Source organism: Chelonoidis abingdonii, chromosome 1 (genome assembly GCF_003597395.2).
Source record: "Chelonoidis abingdonii isolate Lonesome George chromosome 1, CheloAbing_2.0, whole genome shotgun sequence".
NCBI classification, from domain to species: domain Eukaryota; kingdom Metazoa; phylum Chordata; order Testudines; family Testudinidae; genus Chelonoidis; species Chelonoidis abingdonii.
The window spans coordinates 107,325,647-107,342,518 of NC_133769.1; the positions used below are offsets into that span (position 1 = coordinate 107,325,647).

At 43.3% G+C, this 16,872-nt stretch overlaps 1 protein-coding gene across 1 annotated transcript in view; it reads right to left on the minus strand.

Moving 5' to 3' along the window:
* Window positions 1-16,872, minus strand: part of PARPBP (PARP1 binding protein) — a 103,300-nt gene that overhangs the window by 41,318 nt on the left and 45,110 nt on the right. Inside the window, exon 6 of the mRNA XM_075068860.1 lies at window positions 3,638-3,821. Within this exon, the coding sequence (XP_074924961.1) occupies window positions 3,638-3,821 (184 nt within the window). The remainder of the gene's footprint in view (window positions 1-3,637; window positions 3,822-16,872) is intronic.

A 16,872-nucleotide genomic window follows, 5' to 3' on the forward strand; every position in this document is an offset into this window, starting at 1 on the left:
GTTCTCAGAGAAAATAATCTACATCTGGAAATGCTCAATCCTGCTCTCAGCAGCAGAGACATAGAACTTCATAACCACTGTGGTACTGCAAGAATTGCAGGGTTGCTATAAAAAAAAAAAAAAAAAAAAAAAAGGAAGTTCAAAAAAAGTAACAGTCCTGTACAGAAGTTTAGGGTTTGTTTTTTGGTTTGTTTTTTAAATGTAGAGTAGTAGATTTTTAAAAACCACAGGGTTTCTTGTTTATATGTAAAAAGCACACTGCAGTTTAAGTATCAGAGGGATAGCCGTGTTAGTCTGGATCTGTAAAAAGTGACAAGGAGTCCTGTGGCACCTTATAGATTAACAGAATTATTGGAGCATAAGCTTTCATGGGTGAATTCGTCTGACGAAGTGGGCATTCACTCACAAAAGCTTAAGCTAGTCTATAAGGTGCCACAGGACTCCTTGTCGCTTCTTACTGCAGTTTAAATTTGTTCTAAAAGATAGGACAAGTAGCAATAGAATGTATAGAATCAGTTAACTAATCTTAAACAATCTTCTTGAATAAATCAAATTCTATTCTTCTATCTATCTACCTGATTACACCAGTTAGTGTATCTACCTTGCAAGAAGTATAGCAATATATGTCAGATATTTACTATAAGTTAACAACTAGTAAATAGAAATAGCAACTACAGCTATGGTTGTCACTTAAAATTAAAACAGAATTGTCCATTTCATTATGATTTAACTTCTCTAAAATTATATTCTGAGACAATGCAGCCATTACATTATCACATAATGACTTTTGTACAATATCATGTTATGTCATGGCATAACTGTCTTACTATGAAAACTGCAAAAAAGAGCGGTCTCAACTATAACTATGCACACAGACTAAAAAAAGCTCCACTACAAATTAAGGCATTCAGACTTAAATGGAAAAAGCAGCCACATGCAAGCATTGTTTCTCTGATGCTTGTTAAAGCTATGCCCATGGCCCATTTCTTCTTGCCTCTAAAATAAATTGACTAATGTCTCATGAATGACTTATTGCTACTCCAGGTCCTATATTGATCAATCCAGGTCACAATAGCCAAATTCTGGCCAGAATAGTAAACTTCTCAGAACATGATGAAAAATCCCATTAACCATTAATTCAGGCTTCACATAATTAAATTAAAGCAAAGCTTCCTCCCCTGTGGAATAATTATTTAGCTGAAGCCCAGGGATTCCCACAACATCAAGATATGGCAAAGAAAAATATTGCCAGGTTAAAAGTTTTGTATCTGTTTGCTGCAAGGTAACTTTTTCAAGTGCATTTTATTCAGAAATGAGTTAGACAGACAGCCTTCCTAGCAATACTACATTGTTAAAGCACCAGTTGTGGCTCCATAGTTAAAATGAAGTTGAATTTTGCACTAAAAGAAGGGATTAACCTTTGTTAGGTACAAAAAATACAGCATACCCTCCCCAAAAATCACAGCACTTACTGTGAATAAAAAACCTATTTTTCTGAGACTTTATAATAGAATCTATTAGTGAATCCTATGAGAAATATAGCACCCAGTGTTGGGTCTTGTTTGTCCAAAAAGATCTTCACAAAATACAGATGCTTCATGTCTCCCATACAGTTAAAAAACCTCACTGAACTCATAAACATAGGCTATATTTCATTTTTTTCAATAATTAATGGCTATTTTGCCTCTTTTTCTTAATAACTGTATACTTTTTCAGCAGATACTAAAGAATAATATTCTTCTACAAAGAGTTTCACCAAAAACTGCACTTTTTCAAAATTGCTGAATCTCTCATTGTTCTCAAACGGACTGACATTACAGGCTGCCCTCAGTTGCCCATTTAGAGAAGGGCCTCTATTCCCCATTGTTCTCAATGGGCCCAAGTATTCCTCTTCACTTCCTCACAATATAGGATGCCACCATCTTTGGCTTCTCTCCTGCGGGGAACAAGGGAAATGGTGGCCATGTTGATAGGGGACATCAGCCTATGTCTTATGTTCCATTGAGAACAACAAGAGATGGCAGCCATTTTGATACAACAGTTCTTTGAGAGTTTTTCCTCAATAATAAGATTTCATGCAGAAGCCTCTGCTGGCGGAAAAACTTTCAGTTATGAAAAATAACAATAAGAGTGACTATTAATCCTAAATATTTATTTTCAAAAGTTACCTGTTCCACCAGATCTATTCAGAAGGTAGGATAGAGAAGGAAAATGTTCACATGCAGAGAATCAGTGGGTGGGAGAAGTAGGATGTGTTTATATGGAAAATATGGAGGACAGGAGTAAAGGGGAAACTGCATAAAAGGGAAACTGCACAGGGAAACAGAGTAGGGCAAGAAGTAGAAACTGGAGGACACTAAAAGAGAGGCAAATGTGATATAAACTCTAGCTGCTTGTGCTCCTTCAGAGTGGCATAAAGCAGCCAGTCAATATTGGTAAATCTGGACACAGAAAGTTAAACCTATAAAAAATAATTTAAGGGATCTCTTCAAATCATTAGGAATATCAAATGGTAGCATTCTGACTTTTTTAATTAAAATTTTATACATGAACACTAAACAAAGAAAATTCCTAGACAAAACCAAAATGAAGATGAAATTAAGGTTGAGGGTACATATCAGTAATCTACAGTAAAATACATTACAGAGATGTTAGAGAGACAAAGTGGTTGACGAAGAAGAGATATGTGTGCTCGAAAGCTTATCTCTCTCACCAATAGAAGTTGGTCCAATAAAACATATTACCTCACTCACTTTGTCTCTCTAATATCCTGGGACCAACACGGCTATAACTACCTATTACTGCACTGAAGAGATCCCAAAACAAAGCACTATAAACCAGGAAAAATCAGAATGTAAAAGAAATCCAAATATTTTAAAATTATGGAAATCACAGTTTCACCACCTAAGTAACCTGAACTCTGCACTGTAGCGATACCCCCCCACCCTTTTTGGACGGAGAGAGAAATGGGGAGAGCAAGACAGAGAGAAAAATCTATTGAGTCTTTACAAGTCAATTTAAAATCGCTAATATAATCTGGGACCACAAATAGTAATCATAATCATATCATTATTGCATGGTCTGTACAGAGCAGAGTTAAGGTTCTTTGGATATGCATTACTGTATCTTAACATGTTTGGATTTAAATTTAACGTAGTGTGTTCTGAGTTTATATGGATTGATTTTGGGATAACTACGTCATCAATGTATTTTATCCTAAATTACTTATATGTACTCTCAGCCTTAACTGCATCTTAACATAAATTGTCATTTAAATTCCCCAATAAAATTAACTATATTCATATTAGTAACAGATGAGTTATTTTATAAATATGTAATATTTTACAAACTCTGTTATGAATAGGAACAATAAAATAACTTTTTAAAATGCAATTTAATAAGTTTATCATTTTAACGTATGAATTTTTTAGTTAAAGTATAATGGCTTTTTGAAAACCACACTATAATCCTAAAGAATTTAAAGAGTCTTTCAACAAATTTAAGTGTACTTCGCTACACAGGAAATGACACTATTCTGTATGATTGGAAAAAGATTATTCTGTATTTCAAGTTATTAAAAAAGACATTGGCTTTCTTGTAAAGCTATATAGTAGGAGAACAAAAGGAGGCCCATTACCCGGGCTGGACTGATTCCAGTGGTGTTAGCAGTCACAGCTTCATGTTGAGAATTGATAATATTTTTAATCCTCAAATCCAAATCTTGTAAAACTTCCTCTGCTGCTCGACAGAAGGGATCCCCACTGTTTCGGCCTTTTATCAAGTGCATCTTGATTGTTGATAGAATTCGCCCCCCTGCAATTCTGAAAATAGGCATAGAGTCATCCCCACATTAATCTTGGCAATGCTTTAATATACCTATTACTTCTGAGCACAGAGTCTTCACAGTTAATCAAAACTGTTCAGAGAACAGCTTTGATCTTTTAAATAAAACAGCAGTGTGCAATTAAATACTATCCTTTGACATAATAGTTTACTAAAATATTAAAGATTAGACAAATCAAAAGGAAAAATAAAAAGATAACCAATTCAACATTTGGCAGTACACTGATCTACAGGACAAAGAGGAACTATCTTGGCTGGAAAGAAAGTTCTGATAAAAGTATCTTCTGCAAATCCACATCCTTCTGTTTTGCTCATAGATTATGAGCGTGTGACAAAGTTCTAGGAGAACTGAACCACTACATAGTAAGGCATAATGCTTTATTTGCAAATATATTTCTGTTTCACATAAGCCCTTCCAACAACCAGTTTGTTTTCAGTTTAACTAAAATATCAGATTGCCAAAGAGACTAGTTGAGCACTGATATTTGTTATAAAGGTGTACAATTTCCCATTCCATAACAGAGCAGGAAAGATTCCTCCACAATCAGAGAGCACATACTGCAATGCAAATTTGAGAAGCTTTGAAGTAGGCATATCTCTGGAGCCCCTCGCCCAGACTATGGTAGGAAGTAGCCCAGGGAAACCAGATGTTAGCCCAGTTTCACTGTTAGAACCCAAGTCAGTGTGTTGTGATAGGATTCACACTGACCCAGTGGCAGAACCCTCCGCCGCTGTTAGGGCCCCAAGCTGGGACCTGGTGGAGTAGGGTGGGCCTGAGTCCTCCAACCTCCTGCTGCCAACCTGACCCCTGGGGTGGCAGCCTCCCCACCTTAGGCCAAGAGACCTGTGTTTGTCTGCCATGTGCCTGAGCCAGGACATCAGGTGATAGACTAACTGTTCTACCCTGCCTGAAGGCCTGAGCCACTAGACTGCTTATAGCTTTCCCTTGCCTGAGGGCATGAGCTCCCTAAAACTGTTGGTTTGCTCTGCCCTGCCTCAGGGCCTGAGCCCTTAAGACTGTTTGCTCTGCTTGGCCCGAGGGGCTTAGACCATGATATTGCTTGGCCCTGCCCCTGCCACCAGGGCCCCTCATGTTCAATTTGTAATTCTCCATTAGCGGGCAACATCCCAGTGATGCAGTGAGGTGAAGTGCCCTCCCACTGAACCAGAGAGGGAAAGGGACAACCGCTAACCCACTACAAAAAGTTTAAGTATAATGCTTGGATGTAGCCAAAGCGAAACACCCATGTGGAGTCAGTCTGCCCACAAGTCAAGGGCGATCTGATTTTAGACAGGAGAGTATATTAAAAAAAAAAAAAAAAAAAAAAAAAAATCTCCAAGATGGTGGGGAACCTTTGCTCCAAAAAACAGTCAGATTTAAGCGCATGAAATGGAAAATTCCAAAGAAAAAAGTCATCCAATGCAGTTGTTAACAGGTAAGACCAGAGCATTTCTGAAGAAAATTCTGTGTTTGAAGGATTTACACACTAGAAGTGCTAGCCAACTCTCTTGAAATTTCATGCCAAACTGCTTATTCCTTGCAGTGTTTAATTGGCATCTCCAGAAACAATGCTTACTGTCAATGAGAAATGTACTGTGATAACTGTAGTAAGGCCTATTCCATAAATACTGTAATCAACCTGAAGTACATAAGGTAAACAAACAGATGAAGGAACCACCTCACCTAAAGTTAGCAGTCTTTATTAGCTGGATTGAGTCCTCTAACTGCAGAATTCCTGAATTCATGTAAAAAAGATTACATATTTCTCAAGCATTTAAATGAAGAATTTGGCTAAGTCAAATGAACAGAATTCCAATATGTGTGTGTATGCATTTCATCACAGGTTTATTGATATTTTTAGTTCCCCACAAAAGTTTACCTACTTTACCTGATTCTTGATTACTTCATAGTTTTCATTCGGGGGGGGGAAGGAGGGAGGAGCAGTAAAATCACATTCAATACTTATTTTTTTCTTAGTCTCTACCTCATGCCAATTGAGAATATTTGCTACTTGAAGTAAAGTTCATTTAATCTCTCTTTCTGCCTATGTTCCTCCCTCTTTTTCAGGAAAAGAGAGTTCCAGTTCCCCATCAGATATACAAATTCTAGCTGGAGCAATGAAAGGAAAAGTTTATTCATTCTTCAACTAGAATTTATAAAAACAAGCCAAGGCATAAGCTGCTAATCTAATGTGTGTGCAGATTATATATTAAGACATTGTGACATAGTTTATTTCATTTTGAACCAGAGTACACTATAACAGAATACTCTCTGTTTTGAGATTTGGTTTTATTCAAAGCTGGAATACATTGCCCAAAGGTTGATTTTACCTCAATAGTTATACTTCATGAATGATTTAAAATTTATTACAGAAGAGTCAAACTACCAAAACTGCTGACTTTAGAGAATATGGCCTCTACCCAGTCCATGGAGGGAAAGTATTATTTTAACTACAATATTTACCCACATATAGATGGAGGTGGTCGATGAATAAGTTATTACAGTTGGAAACATGGTTAAGGGAATAGCAGTTTTTGCCCAAAATGAAAATACACCCATCAAATATGACAAGGCCTGGGTTAAGGAAACTAGTTTAACAAACAAGTTATTTTTCATACTGAAAATGGATCTGCAATATTACCTCATAGTATTTGTTAAAGGGCTACTGTCAATAGGATGACATATATTTTATAGAAAAGAATGTAAATTTAACTGAGGCTTCAGTGACTCAAATAGTCACACTAGAGTGAATACATGCATTCATATGTAAATACGGACAAATTCATGCTAACAGACAGAGACCTCTTTACAGTAGCCCTTCCTCTTCTGGTTCAGTGGAGGGAGACTAGGTCCTCTAACTGATCCATCAAAGACAGTTACTAGCTTCAGTCAGTGGTATGGGAAGTAAAACGAAAGAGAACCTGGAACTTCCCTTGAGATGCAAACTTGTAGCGTAAATTTTTTTCCTAATCTAGAAGCACGCTTGAGGCAAGGTGGAGAAGAAAAAACACTTATGTAAGAGAGCTGAGGTCAGGGGTCTAGTCTCATGTTGCTTTGAAATTGGAGCTTGCTGTATAGTCAGGAGCTCAAGGGTTGTGAGTCAGTGTTGTGGGAGAAGGATAGTCTGAACTTTGGCTAAGACACACAAAGCTGGAATGGAGAATATGGAATGGTTAAAAAGTGCAGAACAAACAAACTATACATAATACGATGTAGTAGAAATTAGACCAAACTATAGTGTTTGTGAATTTGTATGGAAGAGGTTGCTGGTTAAGAAATGTGTAAATGTAAGCTGAAATTTGAATATCTATTTAAACAACAGTACATAAATAAATGTATTAATCCATCACATCTTCAACGACAGAAGAGCAATTCTACAATATCAAATACAAGGAAAAGTGAGTGCACATAGGTATGCGGAAAGTGCAGAAGTATTTTGACATGTTGCTGGTGAAGAAGATCTAGGAAGTTGCTTCACATTTTGTAGTAAGAGAACAGTATATTTACATAAGAACATAAGAATGGCCGTACCGGGTCAGACCAAAGGTCCATCTAGCCCAGTATCTGTCTACCAACAGTGGCCAATGCCAGGTGCCCCAGAGGGAGTGAACCTAACAGGAAATGATCAAGTGATCTCTCTCCTGTCATCCACCTCCATCCTCTGACAAACAGAGGCTAGGGACACCATTCCTTACCCATCCTGGGTAATAGCCATTTATGGACTTAACCACCATGAATTTATCCAACACTATTATAGTCCTAGCCTTCACAACCTCCTCAGGTAAGGAGTTCCACAAGTTGACTGTGCGCTGCATGAAGAACAACTTCCTTTTATTTGTTTTAAACCTGCTGCCTATTAATTTCACTTGGTGACTCCTAGTTCTTGTATTATGGGAATAAGTAAATAACTTTTCCTTATCCACTTTCTCCATATCACTCATGATTTTATATACCTCTATCATATCCCCTCTTAGTCTCCTCTTTTCCAAGCTGCAGTTGTAAGTTGTCCATTTTTCCCCCAAGATTACTTTTAGATTTTAAACACAGTCCTAGGTTAATATAGTCCTAAAATCCTGGACATCTCACTGACCAAAGAAGACTTCCTTCTGTACCACAGGAGGACAGCGTATAGACCACTTGGAAAGCATGTTGCTGGTTCCCACACCCACCACTCACTCCTGTCTCAGTCATACCATGCTCAGAAGACAGAAGAAGAGAGCATCTTAGATGGTTCAGGGAGCAAACAGACATAGGCCTTGTACCTGCTCTGCCCATTTCCTTCTCCTCACGCCCCCAAAAAACCCTGCTGCTGACAGGCACACTTTTCCCCATAGTTCAGTGAAAACAAAAAGAAGAAGAAAAGAGACAGAAGGAGGAGAAAAACAAAGAAAGGACAAGAAAACTGGAGAGAGATGTAAAAAGAAACAGTCAGAAAGAAGTGGGACAAAAATGAGGAATACACAGAAAGGGTGTTTCGCAGGCCAGGTCATGGGCAGCCAGACTTAGTAGGCAAAGTCAAAGTCTGTAGTCATGAGACAGGAGTCAAGAGTCAGCTAGGTCTGGATTCTGGAAGGTGAGAAGCAGGAGACAAACTGGAGGTGGGGAACCACAAGTCAGATGTCAGGAGTCAAGTCAGCTCACAATGACAGGACATCAAGCTGGGGTAGCAGGAGAAGGTAGCAGGAACCACAAGGCACACAGTCTGGGGCAGGATGGAGCTCAGTTGTCTGACCTATTGGCTGTACTTAACACAGCAACAGGAATTGGAAGCTGTCAAATCACTCACTCTTGGACTCTGTCAGTCAGATCTCAGGGGAGGAGACTGACACTGAGGCTGGGCTTCATGAGTCTCAGATAAGCTACTACCAGCAGGCAGCCAGGTACTGGGTTAGAATGTGGCTGATCCCAGCTTTGAGACCCCTGGATCATGACATCGCCCTCTTCTGTAGGGACGGGTACAGGGGATCCAGGTTTCTAAGGGTGGTTCCTGTGGAAGGCCTGAACCAGAGTGAGCACAAATGTTTTCAGCTAGCTCCTAAGTGTGTTCCTTCATGCCATAACCTTCCCAATAAACAGGTACCATAATTTGCCCTGCTTGATCTTAGTCAAGGATTTCATGTACAATGTGTTCCTCCTGACCCTGTATTTGTGCCAATGAGGACAGAGAAATGTGTTCTCTGTGTATGGTTTTAGAAGTGAGACATGGACTACAGGGTGGATGCTAAGAGAACAAGGGAGCTGGAGCTTGAAGGTTACTGGGTTGATTTGTTGCCGAATCTAGGACTGTCCGTGAGGATATGTTCTGTTGAAACCTATACCTTTTGTCCTATAGGGTTGGTAAGGCCCTGTTGTTTATGTTTGTTCACATGTCTTTTGTAGTCCTCTTTCGCCTTATCAAGATGTCCTTTCACTTCCTTTTGGATGTGATGGATATATTGTACTAGGTCTGAGGCAGATGGATTGGTCGAGGATGTGTGTAGTCATGGGTGAAATTAGGGGTAGTACTCACAGTTGATAAAGAAGGGGCTGTGGTTTGTGAAGGCACGGTCTGCATTATTGTACAAGAATTCTGCACAGGAAAACAGTGAAGACCAGTCATGCTGGCAGTTGTTGATGGAGCATAAGAGAAAGTTACTCACCTTGCAGTAACTGAGGTTCTTCGAGATGTGTTTGTCTGTGGGTGCTCCATTCTAGGTGACTGTGCGTCCCAATGCCTTTGATTGGAGATCTTCAGTAGCAGTGCCTGGTCGGGACACACACGCTCAGCTGGTGTCTCGTGGTCTTGTTAGAATCTGCCTGAGCGTGCACATCCTGTGCCCCCTTCAGTTCCTTCTCTACCGTGGAGAAATCATAGTACTCCAAAAGTAGAGGGGAGGAGGGCAAGGAGTGGAGCACCCACAGGGACACACATCTCGAAGAACCTCAGTTACTGCAAGGTCAGTAACTTTCTCTTTTTCAAGTGCTGCCCCTGTGGGTGCTCCACTCTAGGTGAATGTGGAGCAGTACCCATTAAGGTTGGTGGGACTTTGGAGATGCGGCAGTGAGTGCTGTTTGACTTACTATAGTGTCTGCCGTGGTATCCTGCTTGATAGCATAGTGTTTAGCAAATGTGTGTTCAGATGACCATGTAGCCACTTTACAGATGACAGGAATGGGTACATTATGTAGGAAGGCAACGGATGTCGACATGGCTCAAGTGGAATGAGTTCTAATGCCTTCGGGTAGTTGAATATTTTGGATGCGGTAACAGGATCTGATGCAGTCAGAGATCCATTTGGAAAGGCGTTGCCTAGAGATAGCCGTACCTTTTGATCTTTCAGTAATGGAGACAGAGTCGCAAGGACTTACAAAATGGTTTACTCCCGTCTAAATAAAAGATGATTGCTCACCTGATGTCGAGAGCATGCAGAGTTGCCTCGTGCACAGTCTTGTGAGGTTTGGGATAGAAAGTAGGTTAAGTATATTGGTTGGTTAAGGTGGAAGGGGGACACCCCCTTAGGGAGAAACTTAGGATGTGATGTCAGAGTGACTTTGTCTTTGGAGAAGATTGTGTAGGGAGGATAAGCCATCAGAAGGCTTATTTCTCCTATTCTCCTTGCTGACGTTATTGCAACTAAGAAAGCTACCTTCATAGACATATGAAGAAGAGAGAAGGTAGCCAAGGGCTCAAATGGAGGTTTCATGAGACCACGAAGAATGAAGTTAAGATTCCATGTAGCTGCCATTGGATACATTTCTGGGTAGAGATTCTGTAGACTCGTGATAAATCATTTTATGGTGGGGTGGGTAAAGAGTGAGTAGCCTTCTAACAAGTCATGGAAAGTGGTAAGTGCTGCCAAGTGTGCTTTGATGAAACTGAGCGAGAGTCCATCCGGTTTCAATTTTAGAAAGTAGTCTAAGATGTTAGGTAGGGTTACCGTATGGGCATTAAGTGATTATGTGAGCACCAGAGTGAGAAATGTTTCTACTTCTGCAGGTAAGTTTTATGAGTGGAGTCTTTTCTACTGTGCAGGAGGACATATAGAACTTGCGCGGAATAAGCTAGTTTGTGGGTTTGGAACCATGAAGGAACCACACTGTCAGGTGGAGCTTCTGGAGCTAAGGGTGAAGAACCCATCCATTGTCCTGGGAAAGCAGATCTGATCTCCTGGGGAGAGTCCATGAATAACAGGAGGACATGCAGAGTAGGTATGGATACGACATCTGTTTCGGTCAAGCCAGGGCAATAAGTATGACCCAGGCCTTATCGTATCTGATCTTGCGAAGAACCCTGTGTAGCAGAGGGATTGGTGATGAAGGTATACAGGAGAGAGTTGTTCCACAGAATGAGGAACGCATCTCCTAGGGATGCAGTCATGAGTCCCACTCTGGAACAAAATAGATGACATTTTCAATTCTGGGTTGTGGCAAAGAGGTCTATTGATGGGGTGCCCCAGAGAGAGACGAGCTGTAGAAGTATTGCGGGGTGCAGTTCCCATTCGTGTTCTGTCAAGAAGTGCCTGCTGAGTGCATTGGCAGTGTTGTGGCAGCCAGGTACAAAGCAATGATTTGTATGTGATGTTGTATGCACCAATTCCATAGCTGGATGGCTTCCATGCATAGGGAACGTGATCGGGCTCCCCCTCATCTGATGATGTAGAACATACATGTTGTGTTGTTTGTTAGGATCTTAATAGATTTGTTCTTTATGAGGGGAAGGAAGTGAAGGCACGCTCGTCTCACTGCTCTGAGTTCTAAGAGATTTATGTGTAGGCGCTTCTCTGACGCAGACCAGCGGGCCTTGTGCCCTGTGTCCCCCTAGATGTGCTCCCCAACCAATTAGGGAAGCGTCTGTGGTGAGCATGAGCATTGGGGATCATTGATGGAAGGGTACATCCGTGCAGAGGTTTTCTGGTCTTGTCCACCATTGTAGAGAAGCTAGAACATTGGCTGGAGGAGTTAGCAGCATATCTAAGGTGTGTCTCTTGGGTTTGAAGTTGGAGTTGAGCCAGCACTGAAGACATCTGTGTAGCCTGGAGTACTTGACCATGAAGGTGGTGGCTACCATGTGACCAAGGAGCTGTAGGCAAATTCTTGGCTATATCCTGGGATGAACAGAGAGCATGCGTATGAGCTCTGTGATAGCTAGGAATCTGTGATGTGGGAGTGAGTCTCTGGTGCAGATTGAGTCCAGATGAGCTCCAATGAACTCCATCTGATATGTAGATGTCAGGGTGGATTTTTGGACATTTATTTGGAGGCCTAGGCTGTGGAAGAGGGAGATGGCAAAATAGGTAGCTTGTAGTGTCTTGCCATAGGAGTTGCCCTTGATGAGGTAATGGTCTAGGTAAAGAAAAAGCATGATCCCATGTCTGTGGAGGTGAGCCACGACTATGGCTAGAGTTTTGGAAAATGCTCTCAGCGCTGTGGAGAGTCCAAAAGGAAGGACTCTGTATTAAAAATAGTTGTGTCTGATTGTGAATTGTAGGAAGTATCTGTGGCCTGGACGAATTGATATATGAAATAAGCATTCTGTAGGTCAAGGGCTGTATACCAGTCCCCTTGATCTAGTACAGGTATTACTGTGCCTAGTGTGACCATCTTGAATCTTTGTATCCTCACGAATTTGTTCAGTTGGCATAGGTCTAGCATAGGCCTCCACCCCCCAGTCTTTTTCTGGGTCAGAAAGTAATGGGAATAGACTCCTTCCCCCCAGTGTTGTGTCGGCACAGGTTCCACTATGCCTAGTTGTAGAAGGTAAGCCACTTCTGTGCAAAGTGAGCACTCATGAGAAGGGTCCATGAAGAGGGACAAGGAAGGGGGAAGGGTCGGAGTGTAGGTTATAAAAGGGATGGAGTAACCGGACTGAACTATTTCCAGGATCCAACGGTCCTGCATAATCTGCGGCCAGACAGTTGGAAACCCTGGAGGTGGTGGCCAAATGGGCAACTGGTGGTGGAATCAAGGGGTGGTCATGCAGACCCTCGACCAATGCTTCAAAATTGTTGTTTATTTCCCGATGGGTGGAAGACAGTTGCTTGTGCTTGATTCTGTCTGCACTTAGGAGGTTTAGCACGATTCCTGGTTACATTGTATGGTTAGGATTGAGGCTGGTAATACTATTGTGTGCGTGGTCTTTGATAAGCTTGGTATCGTCGTCTGCTGGGAAGGAATGGGTGAATGCCCAAGGTGCACAGTGTCGCTCTAGAATCTTTCATGGTGTGAAGGACTTCGTTTTTTGTGGAAAAGAGCTTATCCTTATCAAAGGGGAGGTCCTCCACTTTGGTCCGCAGGTCTTTAGGGATGCCTGATGCAGACAGCCATGAAGATCTGTGCATAAACCACAGCAGCTGCAGTAGTAGAGGCTGCTGTGTCTGCTGTCTCTAGAGATGCTTGTAGGGCCGTTCTTGAAATTAAACTGGCCCTCAACAAGGACTGACTTGAAATCTGCTCTCCTATCCTCTGGAATATAGGAGGCAAATTCATGAAGTTTATTGTAATTATCGAAGTCATAGCTTGCAAAGAGGGCAGAATAGTTAGCAATTCTGAATTGTAGAGTGGAGGATGTATAAACCTTGCGACCCAAGACGTCAAGGCATTTAAGGTCCTTGTCTTGCGGGGTGGGTTGACAGTGTGGCTGTTTTGTCCTTTGTGCAACTGCATCCATAACACAGTTCGGTTGTGGATGAGAAAATAAAAGTCAGCATCCTTAGCGGGAACATAGTATTTACGTTCAGCCTTTTTGGAAGTTGGTAAGACAGAGGCTGGAATCTGCCAGAGAATGTCAACTGGCTCCAGGAGTGCATCATTTATAGTGACCACGATCCTAGAGGGCGCAGAGGGTTGGAGGATTTTGAGGAGTCTTGTGTTGTGTTTCCTGAACCTCTTCTAAGGGGATGTCTTGGCTGAGTGCCACTCTCTTGAAAAGTTCTTGAAATGGTTTACAGTCGTCCACGTTCTATAGAGGCAGAGGGAAGAGGGCTCCTTCTACAGCTGATGGAGAGTTAGGGGTTGGTGAGTCAGGATATGGTCTGTAGCTCACATTCTCAGGGGGAGTGGGGTTTCAGCCACTTTAGAAGTAGACAGTGCTGGAAATCGAGGCGCAGAAGGAGGTAGAGGTTCAGTAGAAGGGGCTTGAGGTGAGTAGCAGTAGGAGATGACCAAGGGTACCACTGAGGCCAAGGCATAGGGTAGGAGAACCCAGGCTCTACCCATTGGGGAGGGGGAGGGGGGACAAAATAGGGAAGCTGAGGCTAGTGGTTGTGAGCCTTGACCTGAGGTGGAAAAGGTTCCAGTGGAGGAGGCAGTGCAGGTGGGGAGAACTCCACCTGCTGCTGCATATCAGGTTCACTGTAGGAAAGGTAGCCAGGTCAGATGGGGAGAGCGGCTGTTCAAAAAGTGAGCCCTGTGTATCCAGGAGCAGAGAATTAGATTCAGGTGCCACTGAAATGTCACATTGACTGAGAAACTGTTGCTCCTGCTCCCTGGGCTGCACTGAGCATGATCTGCACTCAGGCACATTACTGAGTTTGAGTTTTTCCGGTGCCGCGGGCTGCTAGGAGGTGCCCTGTAGGAGGTCCACTGCAGGTACTGGAGCAGCAGGCAGGCTCAGTGCCGATGTTCTTTTCAGCACTGGGGCAGAGTGCGCCGTTGGCACCATGTCTGTTTTCGGTGCTGAGTGGACTGGTGCTGAGGAGAGCTTCCTGGTACGGGAGATCGGGTCCCTGCCTCTGTGCTCCACAGGAGCTGTGGCTGAGGTGTTGTGACAGCCTGAGGCTCCTGTCTTCTGCACGGTCAGTACAGAGGGTAAGGATCTCACGGGAGACCCTTTACCCTTGTTAAAGTCTCTCCTCAGAGACTGTTGCGCTTCTTGCCTCTGCTCCTGAGAGGGTGCAGCCATGCTCCCAATTGGTTCAGATGTGGCTGGGGAGCGTGAGGGAGAGGGTTTCACTTTCCCCATCTCCGAAGGTGGCTGTAGAGATTTTTCCATTAACAGCATTTTAAGTCGCAGGTCCCTGTCGTGACGAGCCCTGGTCTTGAGGCTTGTACCATGAAGTCACTTTACAGGAACGTGTGTTTCGCTGAGGAACTTCATACAGCGTGAGTGCCTATCAGACCTTGGCATGGAGTCCTGACGAGAAACACAATTCTTAAATCCTGAAGTCCCTGGCATTATGAATTAGAAATGGCAGGGGAGAGTGTCTCCGCGGAAGACAAGCCTGAGGTGAAAAAGTTGTGTTTGTTTTTTTTTAAACTAACTAAATTATGTAACTATTTTAATAGAAGGTAAACTACTGGGATGTTACTAACAACTATTCCTATGTTCTTTGCAACTGTTTCCTAGAGAGACCAAGCAAGAGAATCAGCACTGCCTCGAGTACTGTCTTCAGCCGAGGACGGTTGAGAAGGAACTGAGAGGAGGGCGGGACGCGCGCACTCAGGCAGATTCTAATGAGACCGCAAGATGCCAGTTGAGTGCGTGTGTCCCGACCAAGCACTGCTACTGAAGATCTCTGATCAACGGCACCGGGACGCACCATCACCTAAGAATGGAGCACCCACAGGGACAGCACTCAAAGAAATATTGTTGGAAGATTGTTGGTTGATTGTGTTTGGTCATTTGACTGACAGGCATGTGTGTGGCCTCCTAACAAACATAGACCCTCATGCTAGAAGTGGGCAATAAACTGTGACCCCGGTTGGAGATGCCATGACTTGGGAGGCCACGAAGATGGACTACGTTGTTTATCCAGAGCTGGACTCTTTTCCCAGTGGAGGGTAAACCTATTCAGGGAATTAGCTGAACCATCTTAGCAACGCAAATCAACCAACCACAATCAGGATGGTCATAAAACCACTGGACTCTGGTAGTTCCATTACAAAGTCCATGGAAATGGCCTCTGAAGACAAGATGGGGTGTCTAAAGATTGGAGGAGGCTGCAGGGTTTCTGATACGGGATACTGGTGTGGGCACAAACCTTGCAGGAAGCTATAAAAATCTCTCTCATGGGGCACATTCAGGGCCAGCAGAAGAAATGGGACATTAATTGTTGGATTTTAAATCACCCTAAACATCCTGTCAAAGTAGCATCATGGCACAGTTGAAGAACTGCTAATCACAGGTCCGGAGGGAACACAGAGGCATATGATCCCTTCCTGGGTGTTCTGTATTTCTTTGTTGATAATAGCCAACTCAGTGGGCTCAATTCCAGACACAGAGGCAGAGTGGATGAGTGTAGACAGGTCCTAGCAGCCAGTTGTATTAAGGAAGTCATGGGACTTGAAAATGTGAGCTGGTTCTGGACTGGGGTCTCATGGGTCAGAGCCGTACCTTTAGGACAGCTGTTGGCACTAGCATTCCTGGCTCCAAGGCAGTAGGTAAAAGGTAAAGTTGAACTGAGAGAAGAATAGGGCCCACTGGAGCAGTTGTTGGTGTAGGGCCAAGGCCATACACACGTACTCCTGGTTCTTATAATTGATAAGCATTTGGACCAGATGGCAGGCCCCTTCAAAGTGGTATCTCCACTCTCCAGTGGGGGTCTTAACTGCCAAGTGTTCCTTTACAACAGACCTGCACAACTTGCAGCCCACAGGGGCTCACTGTGCAGCCCGAGGGCAAGCAGCACGGTGGGGCTGTCGGTTTCACCCAGGGCCGGTGCAACTGTCTGAGATTTTTCCTCCCTCCCCTCACACAGAGTGTGGCACGGCTGATTGGGCAACTGGGCCTGACTTAGCTGCTCCCATTGGCCTCCAGCAGGCAGAGTCCCTCCCCCGCTGCCCCCCTCCCCTGCCTCAGTGTCGCATTGCAGCACTCTGCAGGGGAGGGGCTGTGTGCTCAGCAGCTTGTTTGGTTGGATCCACATGGAGCCAGCGGCTGGAGCGGCATGGTGGTAAAGGGAGTCCCAGGGGGCAGTCAGAGAGCAGGAGGGCGGCTGGATGGGTCAGGAGTTCGGGGGGGGGGGCTGTTAGGGGCAGAGAGTGGTTGGATGGGGCATGGGAGTCCCAGGGGTTTGTCTGGGGGCGGGGGGTGTGAATAAGGGTTGGGGCAG